Source organism: Schistocerca americana, chromosome 7 (genome assembly GCF_021461395.2).
Source record: "Schistocerca americana isolate TAMUIC-IGC-003095 chromosome 7, iqSchAmer2.1, whole genome shotgun sequence".
NCBI classification, from domain to species: Eukaryota; Metazoa; Arthropoda; class Insecta; order Orthoptera; family Acrididae; genus Schistocerca; species Schistocerca americana.
In genome coordinates this window covers 133,946,947-133,970,124 of record NC_060125.1, presented here as the reverse complement: position 1 = coordinate 133,970,124, position 23,178 = coordinate 133,946,947, and the positions used below count along the sequence as shown (strand labels likewise).

At 44.3% G+C, this 23,178-nt stretch overlaps 1 protein-coding gene across 1 annotated transcript in view; it reads left to right on the top strand.

The window, feature by feature from the left end:
• Positions 1 to 13,763: 13,763 nt before the first annotated feature.
• Positions 13,764 to 23,178, top strand: part of LOC124622789 (myrosinase 1-like) — a 69,970-nt gene continuing 60,555 nt past the window's right edge. The window contains exons 1-2 of the mRNA XM_047148582.1: positions 13,764 to 13,904; positions 18,186 to 18,316. Of these exons, the coding sequence (XP_047004538.1) occupies positions 13,766 to 13,904; positions 18,186 to 18,316 (270 nt within the window). The 5' untranslated portion in view covers positions 13,764 to 13,765. The remainder of the gene's footprint in view (positions 13,905 to 18,185; positions 18,317 to 23,178) is intronic.

Genomic DNA, 23,178 nt, shown 5'->3' with positions numbered 1-23,178 from the left:
AGCGTGTAAAATACTCGTAGCTCTCAAAAGCGTCAAGTATCACATTTGCAAATTTTAATATGATTGGTTCTGTAGTTCTACCAATCCAGAGCCCGAACTGTGACTCATTTCGAGGATTGTATTTACACAGATAACTCATTATCCTATCTTTCATACGCTAACGCTGGAAGCTGAAGTGCCAGGGCCGGGACACGAACCCGGGTCTTCTTTCTTACTTTGTGTGTGTGTGTGTGTGTGTGTGTGTGTGTGTGTGTGTGTGTGTGAGTGTCCCTTCTCGCCTTACAGCCCAGACATTCTCTCACCTACATTGCCTTTATTGGCCAGCTTCTAAGCTATGTTTGCAAATAAATCATTACATTCTGTTTGGGAAAAAAAGGAGGAAAAGACTGGAATTCCATTGATGAGGAAGGAAAAATAAGCATTTTCTCCAATTTGTCATGTGAGTAGAATTAACAGAAGTAAGTATTATTTGCAATCCTCCCTAGCGCATTACCTGACCAAATATCTAACGAAATAAGCGTCAGCCGAAAAACCTACAAAGAACGCGGAACTCGTCTAGCTTGAAGGGGGAAAGCAGATGGCGCTATGTTTGGCCCGCTAGATGGCGCTGCCATAGGTCAAACGGATATCAACTGCGTTTCTTCTACATAGGGACCCCCATTTTTATTACATATTCGTGTAGTACTTAAGGAAATATGAATGTTTTAGTTGGACTACTTTTTTCGCTTCGTGATAGATGGCGCTGTAATAGTAACAAACGTATAAGTACGTGGTATCACGTAACATTCCGCCAGTGCGGACGGTATTTGCTTCGTAATACGTTACCCGTGTCAAAATGGACCGTTTACCAATTGCGGAAAAGGTCGATATCGTGTTGATGTATGGCTATTGTGATCAAAATGCCGAACGGGCGTGTGCTATGTATCCTGCTCGGTATCATCCAAGTGTCCGGACCGTTCGCCGAATAGTTACGTTATTTAAGGAAACAGGAAGTGTTCAGCCACATGTGAAACGTCAACGACGATCTGCAACAAATGATGATGCTCAAGTATGTGTTTTAGCTGCCTTCGCGGCTGATTCGCACATCAGTACCAGACAAATTGCGCGAGAATCGGGAATCTCGAAGCGTCGGTGTTGAGAATGCTACATCAACATCGATTGCACCCGTACCATATTTCTATGCACCAGGAATTGCATGGCGACGACATCGAACGTCGTCTACGGTTCTGCCACTGGGCACAAGAGAAATTACGGGACGATGACAGATTTTTTGCACGCGTTCTATTTAGCGACGAAGCGTCATTCACCAACAGTGGTAACGTAAAGCGGCATAATATGCACTATTGGGCAACGGAAAACCCGCGATGGCTGCGACAAGTGGAACATCAGTGACCTTGTCAGGTTAATGAATGGTGCGGCATTATGGGAGGAAGGATAATTGGCCCCCATTTTATCGATGACAGTCTAAATGGTGCAATGTATGCTGAATTCTAACGCAATGTTCTACCGATGTTACTTCAAGATGTTTCACTGCATGACAGAATGGCGATGCACTTCCAGCATGATGGATGTCCGGCACACAGTCCGCGTGCGGTTGAAGCGGTATTGAATAGCATATATCATTACAGGTGGATTGGTCGTCGAAGCACCACATCATAGCCCGCACGTTCACCGGATCTGACGTCCCCGGATTTCTTTCTGTGGCGAAAGTTGAAGGTTATTTGCTATAGTGATCCACCGACAACGCCTTACAACATGCGTCAGCGCATTGTTAACGCATGTGCGAAAATGCGAACATTACGGAAGGCGGACTACTTGCTGTTGAGAGGAATGTTGTTAGACATATTACTAAATGCATTGAGGTTGACGGACATCATTTAGGGCATTTATTGCATTAATGTGGTATTTACAGGTACTCAAGCTGTAACAGCATGCGTTCTCAAAAATGATAAGTTCACAAAGGTACGTGTATCACATTGGAACAACCGAAATAAAATGTTCAAACGTCCTTTATTTTTATTTTAAAAACCTACCTGTTACCAACTGTTCGTCTAAAATTGTGAGCCGTATGTTTGTGACTATTACAGCGCCATCTATCACAAAGCGAAAATAGTGGTCCAACTAAAACATTCTGTTGTGGATTGGCAAGAGAGCCAACCCACTATGAGAGGAAGCCGAAAGGCACGCGTTTTAGCTCACGCAGGATGGCGTGAGGTCTGGAACAGGACAAGGAAGTGAGACTAGCAAAAAAAGGACGTAGCTGTGGAATACTTAACTTTAATCCATAAATGTTGAACGTAGCTCTTGTCTGTACATTCTTTACAATATCAATAGGAACTGATAATGGCGCCTTGCTAGGTCGCAGCAAATGACGTAGCTGAAGGCTATGCTAACTATCGTCTCGGCAAACGAGAGCGTAATTTGTCAGTGAACCATCGCTAGCAAAGTCGGCTGTACAACTGGGGCGAGTGCTAGGAAGTCTCTCTAGACCTGCCGTGTGGCGGCGCTCGGTCTGCAATCACTGATAGTGGCGACACGCGGGTCAGACGTATACTAACGGACCGCGGCCGATTTAAAGGCTACCACCTAGCAAGTGTGGTGTCTGGCGGTGACACCACACATTCATATTTCTTTACGTACTACACGAATATGTAATAAAAATAATCTATGGCAGCGCCATCTAGCGGGCCAACGATAGCGCCATCTGGTTTCCCCCTTCAAGCTAGACAAGTTAGTTTCGTTCTTTGTAGAGTTTTCGTTTGACGCTTATTTCGTGAGATACTTGGCCCGGTTCTTCTTGATATTTCTTGTTTCCAAAGTAGTAAACACAAAAACTTATATTACACGAGTGTCTATCACTTCATTGTTGAAGGCAATTTTCTCTCCTGTTCTGCGAGAGAAAGGAAACGTAAGAACATTAAATGGGAAATAAAACTGTCTTCTGCAATGGTAAACGCCTGGAATAATATCTTAAAATTTCGACAAAGAAGTCTCAGGAAGCAAGTAGGATTCTTATATACAGATCAGTGGCAACCTCTAGTATCCGAAATACTGGATTTGAAGTATTTAACCGTTGATTATGATGTGGAGCATACTTCCAAATACTCTCCTGTAGTCACGATGTTGTCTTATTTTAAGGTGTTCAATTTCGATATAATAGTAATAATCTAGGAAAGTAGGATGCCTATTCTGCGTAATAAACGATGCTGTGTGGCCCATGATCCACGTTGCAGCGTTGTTTTTTGCTAGTGGATACCTCAGTTTTTGTAGCTGAATGATTTCTAAAAGGTCTACGCTATTAGGCGTCGTGCGGTCTTATCACCGACAATCTTTGAAAAAGAAATATTGCAATTTCTTCTGCATGTCCGCACGTAAGCCTATGAATTAGTGTATCTTCTCTTCTGCATGCGTCACAGTTGGCGCCGGATGAAGGCGTATCTTATGTAGGTTGTCAGTCGTTGCTACTTTATAGTTGACTGTGAGATACCAGTCGGCTATAACGTGTGACGGTAACACGTCGCTGTGCACATTCCGCCGTACTTTACTCCATGTTATATGTGGACATCTGTCTTCCAGACGATTCCTGTGGTTTGTTGTCATGAGAAGGTTATAACGTTTCCTATTTGTCAGACTGCCGGCACCGACGATGTTGTGTCGGATGTAGCTCAGTTCCATGTGTTGCATGTCGGAATAAAACGGAATGCGGGTGATATCAGCGGGTGGGTCAAGGCTATGAGCCTTCCATCGCTGGGTGAGGTTTGTGATGATACTGGTCCTCCGGGTACGAACGTCCTTCCTCATGCGATTTAGGAGCAGGATGACACATTTTTTGTGTACCTTAATGAGGTTAAGGCCACCTTTGGACGTAGGTAAAGTTAATGCATCAAATTGAACTCTTAAAATGTGTCCTAAAAAAGAAACCCGCATAGCGCTTGTTGGATACTCTTTGCTAGATGGTCGGATATAAGAAGAATTTGCGCCAAATAATTCATCTTGCTTGTAATGGCGATCCCTATGGCCTTAACTTTCTGTATTATATTCAAATCACGGTCGGGGTGGAGTATCAAAACAGCACGTAATTTGTTAAGCATTTGTGACCAGTTCTTCGTCAGTAGTTTGTCTGGGATGGCCTCAAAGGTAACACCGAGAGTTTTGTGACTATCCTTTACACTGCACCAGGTAACATGGGATACATCTCTGATATCACCTCCGATAGGAAAAACTGTGGTTTTAGTTCTGTTTAATATTGCTCCTGAAAGAAACGTGAATGCTTGTAAAAGAGTTTCTGCTGGCATAAGTTGTTGAGAGGATGAAACAGCTACGCATATATCGTTAGCATCCGCAATACATGTGATAGTAACAGAATCGATGCTAAGCCCGATCCCACAGTGCACTAAGCTGTGCAGTAGCGGCTCTACTGCAATGGCGTACAAAATCATTGACAGAGGACATCCTTGTGGGATGGATTGCCCAATGGATACTTCTTTTGTAAAATGGCCATTAATGAGAAACCGGGAAGAGACATTCGTAGTAAGTTTGCGAATTAATTCTATGAGATGAAGTCCAAAACCTAGATTCTCCATGCTTTTAAAGAGGAAGTCATGAGGTACACGGTCATAAGCCTTACCAAAATCTAGAAAGATCAGAACGTCATTTCCTTTGGTTTCAGCATATGAACAGATGATGTCCCTCAAATCACAAGCAATTGAGATTGCACTTCGGCCTTGCACTGCACTGTATTGGTAATTACCTAAAACCTTGTGCATAGCGGTTTGCATCCGAAGCTTAATCGATCTGGTAACGATTTTGAAATCGGCGTTCAGGAGTGTGATGGGTTGCATGTTTTCTACCTTCCTGCTGGTACCTTTTTTCGGTAAGGGAAAGATGATACCTTCCTTGAATGCCTTGGGTATTACTTCCAGGTGCCAGATTTCATTCGCTATTTCGAGGAGTGTCGGGCCGATGATGTTCCAGTAGCGATGATAAAAGTCAGCGCTGAGACCGTCGGGTCCTGGTGATTTCCCTTTCTTTGCACTGTGGACAGCTAGTAGGATTTCGTCCTCCGTGAAAACAGATTCCAGATTTGCATTATGCTCGTGTGACAAGCGGCAGCTCAAGGTCCTCAGAAAATTGTCGCACAAGTGTTCACCAACTGGTTGCTTCTTGTAAAGTTCACTATAATAGTCATAGACGTGCGAAATGATGTCACGTTGCTTCGCAACGGCATTCTCGGCGTCATCAACGACGACTTCAATTTCGCCGTTCTCAGGATGTGGTACAGAGAGGCCCGTTCTTCGGCGGCAACGTCTTGTGGGCGGGCTCGCACGATGATTCCTTCCATTCGTTTGCGTTGGATCACCGTGATTTCGCTTTACATAGTTTGATCTTGACATCGATATCATGAGAAGGATTGGTAGTGCGACCGTACAGTTCTCTCAAACAGCGATAATAAAATTCCGTAGTCTGTTTTTGCCAAAAGCTTTTTTGTCGGGCGTATGGCATGATGGTGAGGCGTAATTTGGGCTTAGCACACTGAATCCACCACTGTAGAACGCTAGCGTAACGACGTCGGTGTCACTGGAACTGTAGCCACGTTATGTTCACCTCCTCGTCAAGTTGGGCATCCTGCAGAAGGCTGACATTCAATTTCCAGTAGCCTTTGCCGCGGTAGATTTGCTGACGTAGGTTAAGGTGACACTGATATGCGCAATGGCCGGATATGTTGACCGGAGCTATGTCACAGTTCTCAGTGTGGCACTGGAGGGCATCGGACACAGAGATCCTATCCAGCCGACTGGCAGAATGACTGGTTACGAAGGTGTACGCTACCCGTTCACCGTGCAGTTTCTCCCACGTATCGTGAAGACGCAAGCCGTGAATTAAATGTAGAAGTTCTACACACCTGTTCGTGTTAGGACTTTGGTCTCTTGTTAAGCACGCAATTGAAGTCACCGCCAAGAATGAGATGTGCACGATAAGCGCTAAGGAGCATGGGAACCTCGTTTTTACACTACTGGCCATTAAAATTGCTACACCAAGAAGAAATCCAGATGATAAATTGGTATTCATTGGACAAATATATTATACTAGAACTGACATGTGATTACAAAAAATGGTTCAAATGGCTCTGAGGACTATGGGAGTTAACATCTGAGGTCATCAGTCCTCTAGAACTTAGAACTACTTAAACCTAACTAACCTAAGGACGTTACACACATCCATGCCCGAGGTAGGATTCGAACCTGCGACCGTAGCGGTCCATGTGATTACATTTCCACGCAATTTGGGTGCGTAGATCCTGAGAAATCAGTACCCAGAACAACCACCTCTTGCCGTAATAACGGCCTTGATACGCCTGAGCATTGAGTCAAACAGAGCTTGGTTGGTGTGTACAGGTACAGCTGCCCATGCAGCTTCAACACGATACCACAGTTCATCAACAGTAGTGACTGGCGTATTGTGACTGGCCAGCTGCTCGGCCACCATTGACCATACGTTTTCAATTGGTGAGAGATCTGGAGAATGTGCTGGCCAGGGCAGCAGTCGAACATTTTCTGTATCCAGAAAGGCCCCTACAGGACCTGCAACATGCGGTCGTTCATTATCCTGCTGCAATGTAGGGTTTCGCAGGGATCGAATGAAGGGTAGAGGTACGGGCCGTAACACATCTGAAATGTAACGTCCACTGTTCAAAGTGCCGTCAATGCGAACAAGAGGTGACCGAGACGGGTAACCAATGGCACCCCATACCATCACGCCGGGTGATACGCCTGTATGGCGATGACGAATACACGCTTCCATTGTGCGTTCACCGCGATGTCGCCAAACACGGATGCGACCATCACAATGCTGTAAACAGAATCTGGATTCATCCGAAAAAATGACGTTTTGCCATTCGTGCAACCAGGTTCGTCCTTGAGTACATCATCGCAGGCGCTCCGGTCTGTGATGCAGCGTCAAGGGTTACCGCAACCATGGTCTCCCAGCTGATAGTCCAAGCTGCTGCAAACGTCATCGAACTGTTCGTGCAGATGGTTGTTGTCTTGCAAACGTCCCCATCTGTTGACTCAGGGATCGAGACGTGGCATCACGATCCGTTACAGTCATGCGGATAAGATGGCTGTAATCTCGACTGCTAGTGATACGAGGCCGTTAGGACCCAGCACGGCGTTCCATATTACCCTCCTGAACCCACCGATTCCATATTCTGCTACCAGTCTTTGGATCTCGACCAACGCGAGCAGCTATGTCGCGATACGATAAACCGCAATCGCTATAGGCTACAATCCGACCTTTATCAAAGTCGTAAACGTGATGGTACGCATGTCTCCTACTTACACGAGGCATCACAACAACGTTTCACCAGGCAACGCCGGCCAACCGCTGTTTGTGTATGAGAAATCTGTTGAAAACTTTCCTCATGTCAGCACGTTGTAGGTGTCGCCACCGGCGTCAACCTTGTGTGAATGCTCTGAAAAGCTTATCATTTGCATATGAGAGCATCTTCTTCCCGTTGGTCAAATTTCGCGTCTGTAGCACGACATCTTCGTGGTGTAGCAATTTCAACGGCCAGTAGTGCATAAAACGTTGAACGTTCTGTCTTATGGCTGCTAACTGAGAGGGCGTACACACCATGCACTCGAAGAGAAATGCCACGACGACTAGGCAGCCGTTGCACGTCCGCAAGGGGTAAGCGTCGGGCAAAAGTATGGCAGTGCCAACAGCATCCAGCATATCGACGTTATCAGTAAGTACATAACCGGGCACTTCTAAGGCAGTGACTACCTCCTGCAGCAGAGCAATGTCAGCGCTGGAACCATACAAGACATCAGTCAGCGCACAGAGTTTCACCGCACTTTGAACTCTATTGATAGTAAGTGTGGTAATATGGTAGGTTTGGCTATCGCACATAGTGGCACATAGTGCGAATTATTGGGATCGTCGTGGTCGACAGTTTCAAACCAGGCTCGTTTTTCGACGTCTGCAGTATGAGGCGATACGCCGGTGCCATAACGTGTCAGGGAGTGGCATTGTCACGCGCGAGAGCCGCTGCTGCTGCGCCTCCTGGTCCCGCCGCCCCCACGGCTCACTGCTGCTGGGGTGGTGCGCGGTGAGCTCGCCGCCTTGCCCGCCACCGCCGGCTGAGCCTGTCAGCGTGGCCGCATCGGGCGGGGCAAAGCCTTCTAGATACAAGGCCTACGCACAGCGGCCACATTGACACGTGACGTCACAAACTGTTGGCCGTCTTATCTGTAGTCGGCAGTCCTGTTGGAGTGTATGTTGTGTTGAAAGTGTGTGCCACGTGAAAGTGATATATATTTCATAAAGTATTCGCCTACAGTTCTTCGAAGTATGGCATACAAGTGTTGCGTTCCCTTATGCCAGGGTAATTATGAATTCCAAAATGGCATGAAAGTGCACATGTTTCGGTTTCCCAAATGTGTGAAGTTGAGAAATCGCTGGATTGCAGCTATTCCGAGACAGAAATTCGTGTCTACACGTCAATCAAGGGTAAGTAAGTAACAAAAAATTTATATCGTGTTATTTGTTTCCATTGCGCCACATTTTCCAATTGTTTTTAAAAGCAGTTATATATCATGTACCAGTATAATTTGTTTCTTAATTCTGGACCATTGCTGCGAGGTTAATACGAAGCAACTATTGTCACACAGAATAGTGATATTAATTAGTGTGACTCGAAAATGTTTACTATTCCTTATCATTCCTACCAGATTATTGAGTTTCCAGTACTTTTATATGGAAGAGCTACAGAATAATTTTGTTCAGTTTTACATAGACAGCTGTTCGGAAATAATTTCAATTTGAGTAAACTGCGTTAGAAAATTGCTTTAATGAATTGAGTGTTCGACAGATTAAGCAGTATAGGAAGCAGAATTTCGATAAGTGCAGTGATTGCATTAACAGCACTCTGTGACACGAATTTCAGTCAAGGATACAGGAGAGACAATCTTCTCATGTTTAAGGTTCTACAGTTCTGGAGAAACAGGGAAATAAAACATTTTTTCAGTTTTTTATTTTTTAAACCTTACGTCAGGAGGTGCTACACTTCATCGAGTGATCTGAGTTTCGTGAGAGGTCAGCAAATTTTGAAGTGGAGAGGAAAATTTACGAAAATAATCAGGGAAACAAATTCTTAAATTCTGTAGCAGCTCCAGCTGCTTTATTTGAAACCGAAAACGTCTGCTTGTTATTGCATATTGCTGATTTTTTACTGCAAGAAAACATAGCCTCTGAGGTAAAAGACAGAATTTAAAATTACAGTTTGTATTCGAGCCTAGAAACGCGTATTTAAGGCATATCGTCAAAATAATTTTACATCTTGAAATATCATAGGGCAGTTTTGTTCAGTTATTTTACGCAATGATATAAATTTCCATACTTTCATTGCACGGCCATGTAGAAGAGGAAAGCACGAGAATCCCTATGCGTTCTCAGCTCTAAAACTCGTGAAGTTCTTATAGCTGCAGAGTGCTTAACAGGAGCGTTCGGATGCAGACCCGGCCATTAGTATGTGACGTCACAAGTGGGCACGCAGGCCTGTAGTCTAGGTGGTGTTGATCGGGGCTGCGACTGACGTCATCGAGTTCCTGCGGGAGCGCTGCTGCGGCTGCTCGCTGCTCTGCTCGCTCTTCCTCTTGGCCGGTACGGTGCTCTGTTCCCTCTCGGCGCTCGGTAGTGCCTTCAGGTGTTTGGTTTGTTCACGAATGCCTCGCAGTTTTCTCGCAGCGCACTGAGCGAGAAGACTGAGGTTCAGTATCGCTGCCACTTTCTGACACGGATACGGTTATCAAGTCATCCAACTTTTCCTCTTTGCCGCTATTCCCTTTCCTTCTCCTTCGACGTCCTTTCTTCGTTTCTGCTGCAGTCTCTGCCGGTAGGGGTGGTTCGGGCAAACTGATCTGCACCTCTTCCTGCGCCTCACAAGGCTGAGTTTCAGAGGAGGCCCCGCATCGTCGGTATCCGGCGTTAACCGTCCCGGCGCGGATGGCGGGGCCGAAGTGCCGTCCGTCCTTCCGGGAATGTCTTTGTCACTGTTTTCCACCTGAACTGTCTTTGTTAAGATGTTCCGGCTGTAGAGGTTGTAGTACAGTCCCCGCGGCTACCTCACTCAATAATGGAACAAGCCTTTCACTACCGTCTGCAAGACGTTCCGGTGGAAGCTGAACTGGACGTCGACGTGGGCAGTACATCCGCAGATGTTCTGTCGAATGGCAGATCGAACAGGTAGGAGGTTGACTATTGTAAGTTACCTGGGAGCGACAGCCGCCAATGGCAACACACGAAGGTATATGCTTTTCCAAGTCTATAGCACACCTGTAACGCCACTGACCTCGTCCTGGGCCTTCTCCTGCCGCTGCTCGTCTGTTCGCCGCGTCGCAGACGGCCGGAGGACATCCGCCCTCACGTGGCGTGCCTCATCGCTCTGGGTCTGCCGACATAGAAACCGTGGATTGGGTACCGCCAGTCGCCGGGCCGCCGCCGCTGGAGCCGCCGCCGCCCACGTCTCCCGAGGTCACTACCCTGACGGGTGTGATGGATTCACTACCGCCCACGGACAGCCCGATGGCGAACCCACCTATTGTGGACGCCGCGGTTGTGGGTGGACCGTTGCCTCCTTCCGCACACTCTCCCTCGTCTATGTGTGGAGCGCAGGGCACTGGCCGGGAGGCAGACCGGGGCCAGAGTCGACGGCCAAAGCAACCTCCGGTCCCATCACTAACGTCTCACCCACACCTTCTCCCTGTCGTCGTAGTCACCGTGACACACAGTATTCGACGGCGGTGCGTCTCTTTGGAGGGAGGGGGGGGGGTGATGTCGCCTGAGAGATCGATCCACCGGATGCGATTATCTCGATAAATGGAACAGAAGAACGGCTGTGCTAGCCAAAGAGTACACAGCCAGCCGCCGCTAGGCCATTTCATGCGCAGCAGGAGACTAGTGCAGTTGTGCCAGTCTACACTTCGAAGCCCTGCTCAGTGGTCAGCTAGCGCTTTTCCAAGTTAGTCTTCAAATTCACCCGATTCGACATAAAATAACAGTTATAAAGAAAAGAGACCTAAGCAACGCTCGCACACGCTGCTCGGCTTCCCACCTCGACTGCCACCGCGCGATGTGCACTGGCCGCCTGCCCGACCACGACTGATGGAGATTAAATTAAAAAAAAGAAAAAGAAATAAAGGAAAAACACGCAGCAGCACAGTGGCAGGGCGCGCTGGTGCATATTATCCGCTGAGGAAGAGGCGCAAAGCGCGAACTGCCCATAGAACAGGTTGAACGTATCGTCTCTCGCGGTGGTATGAGTTGCGGTCGACAAAGACACCGTCGATACCGCAAACTGCATCTCCTATCCCTAACGATTCCAAGCTATTTAGCAGAATTTCAAGATCAACAGTATCAAAAGCCTTGGACAGATCTAAGAACGAGCGTGTAAAATACTCGTCCTTCTCAAAAGCGTCAAGTATCACATTTGCAAATTTTAATATGATTAGTTCTGTAGTTCTACCATTTCAGAGCCGAAACTGTGCCAAATTTCGAGGAATGTATTTACACAGATAATTCGTTATCCTAACTTTCATACGCTAATTCTGGAAGCTGAACAAATGAATTAAAATTTGTGCCCCCGCCGAGACACGAACTCGGCTTCTCTGCCTCACTCGATAGAAATGCTGACCATTACACCACCCCAGCTCTATGGTCGTGAGGCTTGCATCAACTACTAACTTAATTCATTTCTTCAGCTTCCAGCATTATCGTAATAAATATGAGACATTAATGTCTCAGGGAAAATCTAATTATTTGCACAAAAGGGAGCATATCAAACGCAATATATTGTAGCAATGAGAAAAAGAAGAGACGAAATCTATCATTGTATACGTTTCCTAAGAATACAAGAGGTATGAAAGAACAGACTATAGAATTGTCTATTTACGATTCGCGAGAAATTCATTTACTGAAGAATAACGTTTCTCTTTTAGAACAAGAAACAGATAATAAATAGACGAAAACATATATTTGAGAAAGACGTCGTATATGTAGACAATGATTTTATTATCTGTATAATACGAGTATTGCACTGGTAGCAGCAAGATTTTAGTTTAACCTCGTTCCGACGCCTGTTATAGCTATCTTCATCAGAAAATCCAGACAGTTATATGTAGTAACAGATGAACAGATTTACGAGCGAAACGCTCTCGTCATGCAAAATACTTCATAAAAGCTATTTTCTGGAAGTATTCTATATGACGGGAGCATTTTGCCGGAAAATATGTTCATTTGTTACTGCGTGTAATTTTTTGGATTTTCTGATGAAGGCGCCCATAGTAGGCGTCAAACTCAGGTGAAAGTAAAATCTTGCTGCAACCGGTTGGCAGTGTTATGCAAACGATATTGTTGTACGGCTGCTGTCTCACAGCCATGTTCAAAATTTCAAGCTTCTGTTTTTATCTGTCAGACTTTTATTTGATTTCTATATTTTTAAATGAAGAAAACAGCTATATTTTGTACAAAAAGCATCATACAGTCTTTTCTTTATAAGATTTTTAAAAAATGTTTTAAAGTTTCCATTCATAAATATTTTGTCTCAATTCATATTCTGTAAAACTCTTGGCTGAAGAACGGAAGTTGTAACAGTTGCAGACCACCCTCCACCGTTATGGTGCGAGGAGGATGAAATAAGAATAAGGGGAAAAAATCACTTCCTGCGGATTAGAGGCTCTGATACGTACTCCAATTTACAAAGCTGCTATTGTCTCAGTTCATCGTATTATTCATTTGTGCCTACAAGACTTGCAGGGAATAGCGCTGGCAAGCTGTGAGAATAAGTACGGCCACACGTGTGGCCTCAACAGTGGCGTTGCTTGCCCTGTGTTTAGTGCAGCATGCAATGGCAGTCTGTCCGATGTATCGTTAGTTTGCTGACGTAGTAAACGGTTGTACGGGTCGGCCGCGAGAAATAATTCGTCTCCGGATGATAAGAAAGTTTTCTTAAATAGTGCTTATTCACGCGAAATGGTCCAAGGTTTAATTAAATTGGCAACCAGAAAGTTTAGTTAACGACAGAGGAATGTAGGATACTGTGAATTAGGTTATAAAGGAGAAGTATGTTGCAACATACCCTCGTATGAGACATTTAAATTCAGTTTACCGATCCACACTCATCCCACTTTAGGACAAGGGGGAAAGAGACGGCGAACAATTAGTCTAACGGCACGGAGGTTATAAGTGCCTACGAATATAAGACAGAATTCGGCGATAATTGCTTATCTCTAGATGGCTCCGCAGATACTGATATATCGCGATACAAGAACACCTTGTGTTCAGCATCAGCAGTATCTTATGGAAAATCAATTAAACTGCCACCAGTCTGTTAGCAACCGTCGAACGCTACCTTATCAAAGCTCTCGTATAAAGGAAACGGCTAATAAGCATTATCTGATGAGTCATTAGCTCTTGAGCCATCAATACTTCTGAAACAGTAAGCAGGAAAGCGGTGCTCCATATGAACGACTTCCTGCCAATATACACCATCTCCACTGATAATACCCGATTCTCTCTTGTAACTGCGGCATATCTACGTACTTGTTTGTAGCTTATCTCGTTAATGACTTATCTATTATCATTGAATGTTTCATTAGAGTAAACATCACGTGAAGTATTGTTGCGTAACATGTTTATTAAATTAAAACACAGGCGATGTATATATTATAACTGTTTCTACGTCTGACACGGTCACTGGTGTGGAACAATGTTGAGGCTGGTGGTCGCTCTCTCGGCCGTGTTGGCCACTGGTTCGGCACAGACCGCCACTAACAGATTCCCAGACGGTTTCATGTTGGGCGCCGCCACGGCTGCCTATCAGATAGAAGGGGCCTGGAACGAGGATGGTGAGTCAGCAGAAAACAACAGAAGTAGTCTTTGTATTCCAGATCTGTAGGAGATCTTAGGCTTAATATTTACGCCAATAACACTGCTCACGAGGAGAACACGACAAGTGCCATAACCCGATTTCCCGGAAACTTCGCGCAGTGGAAGACGAGTCAAAATAAGCGAACACATGTAGCAGAGGCTTATCCACAAGTATTCTATCTTTACCGAGAAAACCGACGGTCAAAGTTTTCGAAGTACTTCATGTGCCTCTTAGTGAATAAACAGTTCATCTAGAGTGGTGGTACAGTGGCTATAGTTGCGGGCTGTCACTTTTGCGTCCCGTATTCGAAACCTTTGTATTATTTTTATTTCTATTTTTCATATTCTCCCGACGTCTGTAGAAATTACTACATGAATGTTTTCCAATGTATACTGCAATAACGTTGTCGTTATTCGTCTGCTGATGTTATATCGTGAATGAATTAATATAGGAACGGAAAAACTTTTTGAAATTGTTTTTGGTAAAGTGCCTGTAGTGTATCTTGAATCATACTCAGGGCAAGCGTCAGTTTTCGGAAAAGTGATCCATTGCGCGTGGCTCGTCGTGAAATTATTGCCAACGCTTGAAATCTTCAGTAATGATGTTAACGACGTTCCTTTCCCGAGAAAGTTTCATGGGAAGAACTGTCGCTGTGAACAACCTGCCTAAGCGCGATGGTAGGGGTGTCTGCAGTATCCATGTTTCAAATGTTTTCAGTATCATGTAAGGGAATGCATCAAATCTCCGTGGAGAATAAACATAAAAATACAATATAAGAATTAACGACTATTATAAGAATATGAGAATTTAAGAAGACTGTAACCCCTGAAAATACCATACATACATATGTCGTATAAAAATGTATGACGCTTGTTGTGAATTTCAGTTGCAATTTTGCAATGCATATAGCTCACTCATATCACGTAAGTTGATCAGAAAAACTCGTGTAGTAACCTTCTACAAAAAACCGGTAGATAAATGAAAGTAAAATAAAGTAAATTAAATGAAAACAATAACTGGTTTTCGAACAGGGGACGCAAAAAGTGAGAACCTGTATTGCTAGCCACTACGCCACCAAATAGGCTGAGCTAATCAAATGCCAAAAGGCACCTAAACTACGTCGAAAATTTTGACAGTTGTTTACTCAGAAATAGTCGAATATCCAGGGATAATCTGAGACTAGTGTTCGCTTATTTGACCTCCTCTTCTAATGTGCAATGTTTCCGAGAAATCGGGTTATGCCCTTTGTCTGCTCTCCTCGTCAGTTTATTTTGTGCTATGGTGACATGCATTGAAGGGCCAAAACATCGTGGCCACCTGCTTGGAAGCATGTTGACTCACATTCGGAACGCAATACAGTAGCGATTCTGCGTTTCATAGATTCGACAAGTCCGTAGTAGGTTTACAAAGGTACTTAGCACCAGATCTACACACAGATCACGGAAACCCGATAAATAACGGACAAGTGGTTCAAATTGCTCTTAGCACTATGGGACTTAACTTCTAAGGTCATCGGTCCCCTAGAACTTAGAACTACTTAAACCTAACCAACCTAATGACATCACACACATCTATGCCCGAGGCTGGGTTCGAACCTGCGACCGTAGCGGTCGCGCGGTTCTGGACTGTAGCTCCTAGAACCGCTCGGCCACCCCGGCTGGCTAACGGACAAGTGGTTTGTGGGCACTTAACTGGAGCCCCGTAGCGTCCCGGATGTATTCCACTGGGTTCACATTAGGCGAATTTTGTGGACGTGTCTTCAACGTGAGTTCGCTGTCACGCTTCTCAAACCAATGTAACGCTACTTTAGCCTTGTACAAGGACAGCTATCCTTCTGGAAGTTGGCATCACTGTTGGGGAAGACACCAAGCGTGTAGGATGCCGGTGCTACGCAGTAATGTTCACGTCCTCCACAGTTGCCACGACGCCTTCGATTAATACCTCAGGTCCAATTGAAACCCAGGTGTATGTCTCCCATACCATAATACTGCCCCCATACGTCTGACCCTATGGCACTGAACATGTTTTGAGTAGCTTTTTGCAGGCAGAATCAGCAACCTGGTACATCAAGGAAAACGAATCACGTGACCAGGTTCCACGTTTCCATTGACCCACATCCAATGGGAATACATAGCGGACGTCTCTTGCAGAGCTACTTGTTCAACACTGTGCACTAAATGGTTTTCTCTGAAACACTTATTCTTGCACTAACATTGTACTCTGTCGTCAGACTTACGACAGATCGCCAACTAACCCGCTTTCTACAGTCGATCTCCCTGTCTAGGATGAGGTGTGGACACCCACTATCTTGTCCACTGGCGGTTTCACGGCCCTACCACTTTCCATAGTAGATACGCACGATGATAGACAGCAGTCAAATTTCAGCGTTTCTGAGATGCTCGTCACCAAGTGCCGGACTACAGCAATCTGCGCTTGGTGAAAGTCGCTTACACAGTGTGTCCCAGAACCGTTAGGACTGTGGCTGTGAAAAATAAGTCACGGATTATGTTCACGATATTGCTGTATCTGAATAAAAAAAGCTGAAATCGCTTACAAAGTGTTTCGAAACAGTCACAGGGTGGATTTGCATTTATAATCGAGTCAGTGTAAGAAGATCCATGGCAGCTAGTCACACTGTTTCCAGGCCTCAGCTGTGGGAGAGACAATAGCCTTCTATAGAGTCGTTTACAGAATCGCGTTACGTGACTGGTTGATGTAGGCGCGTGAAGCTGCAGTTCCCAGCCCGCTGCAGCTGTCAGCTACTTTTTTACGCCGTCTCGACCATAGCGCTGCAGTACAGATTACTTAGATGTCGTCAGTTGCGCTGTAACGGTGTCCTTTCATTTCTAACTTCAATCTCGGGAAACAACCAGAAGTGAGCTCGGGCCAAATCCGGCGAATACGGCGGTCGGTTCAGGACTCCAATCCGTTGCCAGCCAAAACTAGTGCACGGTCTTCGCTTTGTGGGCTGGTGCGTCGTTGTGGCGAGCGAGCAGCAACCTACCTCTCGGTATTTGGATCGAATTCCACTAATTCTCGTCCACAAATGATGGAGGCCGCGGAAATAGTACTCAGGATTAACGGTTAGCCCTTCTGGTGTATGGACCTTCTGAATGATTCCTTTGCTTTCGAAGGAAAGTCTTAGCGTTGTCATGACACAAATCTTCTGCAAATGCAGATTCTTTGGTTTCGGATTGTATGGGATTGACCACGCTGCACTCTGCCACTTTGTACGAGGTTCGTCGCCAGTTACCATCCATTTAGCATCACTGTGTAACAGGGCTTTGCAGTGTTCGACGCTGCCACGTTTTTCAATGCCCGAAAGTGCATGCAGCCCTAACTGCGCAAATCCTCGATCAAAATTCCGCGCACAACAGTTTTCGATAGCGTTGACAGCTCATCGACGAGTGCAGATGCAATTATTTCGGCAATTGTTTTGGAAATTTTCGTTCGTGCGACTTGTTCGCGGCTTCGATACTCGTGGCGCGTCCTTGATGACCTCCTTACCGTCACGATTTAGAGCACATCACCGAAAAACATTTGAGCGACTTAAAAAATCACTACCATAAACACACTTCATCATATCAGACGTTCCACTGGCTGATTTGTCTAAGTAAATACCCCACACGGGGTAGCCGCGCGGTCAGGGGCGTCTTGTCACTGTCCGCGCGGCTTCTCCCGTCGGAGGTTCGAGTCCTCCCTCGGGCATGGGCGTGTGTGTTGTCCTTAGCGTTAGTTTAAGTTAGATTAAGAAGTGTGTAAGCTTGGGGACCGATGACCTAAGCCGTTTCGACCCATAATATCTTACCACAAATTTACAAATTCTAGGTTAACACAAAACACGATGCTGCCTGGATGCTCCACCGACAAGTGTCAGACACGTGCTGTTACATTCGCAGCCAGGCTTCCGGCTGCAGCAGTGTTATTACTTTGGCCTTCTACACAGCTGTTGTTGAAACTTCAAAGATGCCCAATTCGAAACGAGACGGCATATCAGTTTGGAATTTCACACAGGCAGTCCTTGCGGACCTGGAACACACCGTGTACGTCAGTCGGTTTTCGGATTTGCACTCTGTATCGTCTCCAGAACGATTCCCAACTGTCCTCTGCTCCGCTTACATACATACCTCGCTGGGTCACGTGTCCACGCCACCAAGTGGCGTTTAATCTATCGGTGGAAAGTGCTCATAATGATTTGGCTTATCAGTGCAGCTACTTTATGAATTTATCCAGAAGTACAATTTTTATGTGTTTGTAGGTAAAGGAGAAAGCATCCAGGACCATTTTTACCATAACTATCCTCTACTCGGCCTAAACAGCTCAGGGGACGTCGCTTGCGATTCTTACCACAAGTATAAGGAAGACGTGCAGATGCTGAAGGGTATAAACGTGAGTATTATGTAGGAGTATGTAATCGAAATATGCAATTTGCAAGTCTCGCTAATATTAGTGATCGCAAGGTGATATTCGCTTTCAGCATACTTTTATTTCCTTTCTGAATACGAAATCATGGATTTCACTCCCTGATAACTAAATGACTTACTTGTCACATAGTAGCTGGTGAATATGAACGACTTTATACATATCGTAAGCAAAACATATCATCGAAATAGACTAAAACATTCTCATCAAAGTGAACCAAAGCTCTGACCCACAATCATGTTAAACTTGTGTATTAGAGGGGCTCCAGACCTAATTCCGAAAGATTCTGATCATCAACGTATAATAGTTGTGAAATTTAAAACATTCCCGCCATATAGATCGTTCCGTGTGGTTTCGAGCGAACTGCCTGTTGTCTGTAACTACCTGCTGCGATATTTCGGAGCATAGTTTTCTGGTCATCTTCAGGTATATACCGCGAAAAAGTACAGACTTCCCTTGTTTAAAGCACTGCCAACGCATGCGTGGTGTGCCCAGTTGTCACTGCGCATGCGTTATTTTAGCTCTGTGCTGCTGCTACACGCCAGAGAGCTACTCCATGGCGTCAGCTTATAACCACCCACTACACTTCCGACTGAGGATTTAAATGGAGCGTACGCCGAAAGTTCCCTGTTGCTAAATGAAGTCCGTGAACTGTATGTGCAGTTATTACCCAGTCGCTAATGCTCTGTACTTGCAGCAATGGCGACAAGAACTAAAAACTCAGTTAAGATTAAAAGAATATAAAATTTGGGTGCATGGAATTACAGTAGACAGTTAAATTTGGAAAATGTTACGAGTTTAGTCAATGAATTAAAGAAAGTCAACGGTCTATAGCTCACTGTGTGAGCAAAATTACTAATTACTGTCATTGTAATCACTGTCTGTTAATGGAGAAAGACTTACGTAAGAATCACACTGAATAAATACCTTTCAGTTAGGTAGCAACTAATAGAAATCAATTAGTAATAACCAAAGAACAACAAAATCTCATCACTAGTAAACAGTTACGTAAATGCAAAATTTCTGTGACGTCACACACTGTAATGCTTACTGTCTTTAATTTTACTCAAAACGTTATTTATGTCTACTCATTACTGAATGCTAGCATTCACTTAAAATTTATCGTAACGATTTAGCATCATTCCTATGAGTTACAGTTAAGTAATTTGTAAAGTCAAACTTTCGATTGCAAAAGGACGGCAAAGCTCATAATATGATTTCACTGACTCACTGGTTTCTTGTAATTTCAGCTTTTAATGCTATTCATTAATATTTTCTGCTAAACACTTTGTGCAGATATCACTGTTATTAGCTCAAGACATTAACGCACATTTCTAGTTGCAGTCGCGTAAAAATGAAAAAACAAAAAAAAATATTTTACTGAATTTTCAAATTACTGTTGACTAGACTGAAGCACTTGTGATTATTATTATTTTGCAAATTATTGAATTTTTAATTACTGTTACTTCTTTAATAAAATAACCAATCATTAGGAGTCTCTCGAATCATCAGTAATGGATATGACGGACCCTAGTAAGGTATTTTGTCTTAGATAAAGATGATGGTCAACACTTCTGTATGACTCGTTATTATTCAAACACAAAATGAACTACGACGCTGCCTTACAAACAAATCTTACCAAGCAACTAGTTCGACCTTCCTTAAGGTTGAGGTGTCATCGGTGCAATGTAAGGCATTGTTCGTTGAAAACTGTGGCACAGACTCTTCTTATTGTAGGTCGGTAACAAATAAAATTTGGACCACAGTACTCCTCGACTTAATTTGCATCCTCTTGAAGTAATTATACTGTGCCCATTTAATGCCATATACTCCGACCGTTCACAACAAATGCACGCCGAGCCATTACATAGTTTAGCACCACTACTTTACGACAATTTCTCAAAAAAAAAGAAAGAAAAGAAAACTGTACTCCTGGTGCGCTTCGCATACAGCGATAATGCTACTGCCAAAACTGACAATTCACTGTACTCTCTGACAGGATCGTATCGCCCTGACTAAGCCAGCGTGTCAACTTACAACTGGTATTTACTTAAATTTACAATGAGGGAACATTTCATACAACCATTAGTACACTTGTTTACAAACGCTGATTTTAAAAAAATTACATCGAAAAATAAAAATTTGGTAGTCCACGAAGTTGTTGTGTTACAAGCTCGTATCATCGATATCACATCCACCACCACACACAGTGAAAACTCTCTACGATGCCGGCTATGCAGAGAATAAAGTTTTTCTGTGCCAGAATTCGATGCAGCATCTAACGGGAAACTGTCGTCACGATTGATTCGGGCCTCAGACAATTTCATTTCCGTTGATTCATTGAAGAAAAAATATTCAAATATGTGTGAATTCCTAAGGGACCAAACTGGTGAGGTCATGAGTCACTAGAATTCCACACTACGTAAACTAACTTAGGCTAAGAACAACACACAGACACACCCATGCGCGAGGGAGGACTCGAACCTCCGGCGGAAGGGACCGCGCAGTCCGTGACATGGCACCTCAAACCGTTCGTCCACTGCGCGCGGCGATTCATTGACGAAGGAGCTCTAGTAGTCTGCTCACCACAATTTTTGTTTCATTGTGCTTCATGTAGAACCTCCCCACTAATAACTATATAATATTCACATTTTAGCGTAACCTACCAACAGAAAAATTGCGTAACCTACCAATAATACAATGTGACTAACCTCTCAATAAAATTGTGGCTCACTTGTAACCTTTCAATAATTGACTGTGAATTTAAACTGGTAAATTTTGGACGTCAGCAGCGCTGCGTCATGGCCCTGAAAGATCATTCTGAATAAAAAATGAAAATTCTTACCTCAATAAGGTCGCCGAATAACGCGCATATATCTGCTCCTATAAGAAATTTTTCTGCCACAGCTCAGTGCAATGCTGGCCGATAGATTTGTCATGTATAAAAAGAAACAACTGATTTTTCTTTAAAATAATCAGGATGACCATGGACTGGAGATATTAGTAAAATCTTTAAATTGATTTGAATGATTGTGAAAAGTTAATTTTTATAAGAAAGATTATTATTAAGAGATTTCTTTTTAAAAGCATTTACATGGGACTTGATATAACAATACTTCATATGCGCGAGGGTGCTTTTACCTTATACTACAACGCTCAGGCACCGCCATCGCTGCACACGACCGGCCCAGCGAACTCCATACACTACACTGCTAGCAGCTACTACTACTACAACTACTACAACTGCTACTGCAGTCAACACTGCTCTCTGGTCTGAGATTCTCTTATAGCTTACATATCGCAGGCAGCGCGTGAGCAATCCATCGAAATTACATCTGCTCGAGTGCGCTAGCAATAAATTCCTTAGTCTTGGACCCCTTACAATGTAATTATCAGAAGAAGTACAGATTTCGGCGATTGCAGATTTGCTGCAATGGAGGAGGCCAGTATCTCGATGGTGTTTTACGATGCGCCCTTGAACAGTCCACGTCGTTTGCCCTATATAAGATTTCACGCACTCTCATAGAATCCTACAAACACCTGAAATATACAGCTCTAAGTTTTTTGACCAGCCTCAGAACCGCCGAGGATTTTATGCCGGTGGAAGGATCGCTTTAACTTTGTTTTATTAATACATCACGGAAACATTTGCAATATATGGCAAGTAAGCTGTCGGCTTGAACGACTCATCGTCTTCCTTGCTGTGCCGTTTACATGTCTGTTGCAGTCTTCACCGAGCCCGTATCATCTCAGATACCGACAACTTGCAAGCTGGATCCGAACGCCTCCAGCTGTGTTCCAGAGCGATGGGTACTCGTCTCAACAGACACAGAGAGCGCCGAAATATACTCGTGTCATCGTGTCAACTTACTGATATCCAGCATTACGCCCAAAATTTCACGCAACAAATAACAGCGTTTACTTGTGTGTTGGAACGATTGCAGAGCTGTTTCCGCAAGATTATGCTAAAATTTATAGTCTCTGTGCGCTAATAAGAACAGACGTGTCCCCAGGGCTTGTACTGGGTTTTGTGTTGAGCAGTATGAACACGTCAGAGAAAGGCTTGTAGATGGCAGGACTAACAGTTGCACGTGGATTCTAGGCTACTTCCCACACCCTATTAGGTGAATTTCGGACTGGTACCAGCGTCGTTACTCGCTTACACGATTCGCAGACATTCAGAAAAACGTTCGCACTTTTCCGCCACCCACTAACGCTAACGTCGTCAAATCCACAAATTAACACACCGACCGAATGAATATACGGGATAAAGGCCAGTAAAAAGAAAGGGGAGGCACATAACGTAGCTTTTCCAACAGAGCACCCACGGTTGTTAGGATGTACAGGAAAATGCTGAGACTTTCCCGTAAGCAAATTACTTCAGGTAAACTCGCTGAACGTCTTGATTAAACTACTCGTGCTGAAAACGATAGCCGAGGCACAGTGATACCTCTACACTCCAGTGGCTTTAAAATAGTTAAATGCGATTTTCCATTTGCTACTTTTTTTGCGTCATCAGTCTTCTGACTGGTTTGATGCGGCCCGCCACGAATTATTCTCAGGTTCCAACCTCTTCATCTCAGAGTAGCACTTGCAACCTACGTCTTTGCTGGATGTATTCCAATCTCTTGTCATCTATAGTTTTTGCCTTCTAAGGCTCCCTGTAGTACTACGGAAATCATTCCCTCATGTCTTAACAGATGTCCTATAATCCCATCCCTTCTTCTTATCAGTGTTTTCTACATATTCCTTTCCTCTCTGATTCTGCACAGAACTTCCTCATTCGTTACCTTATCAGTACACTTAATTTTCAACATTTCTTCAACAAT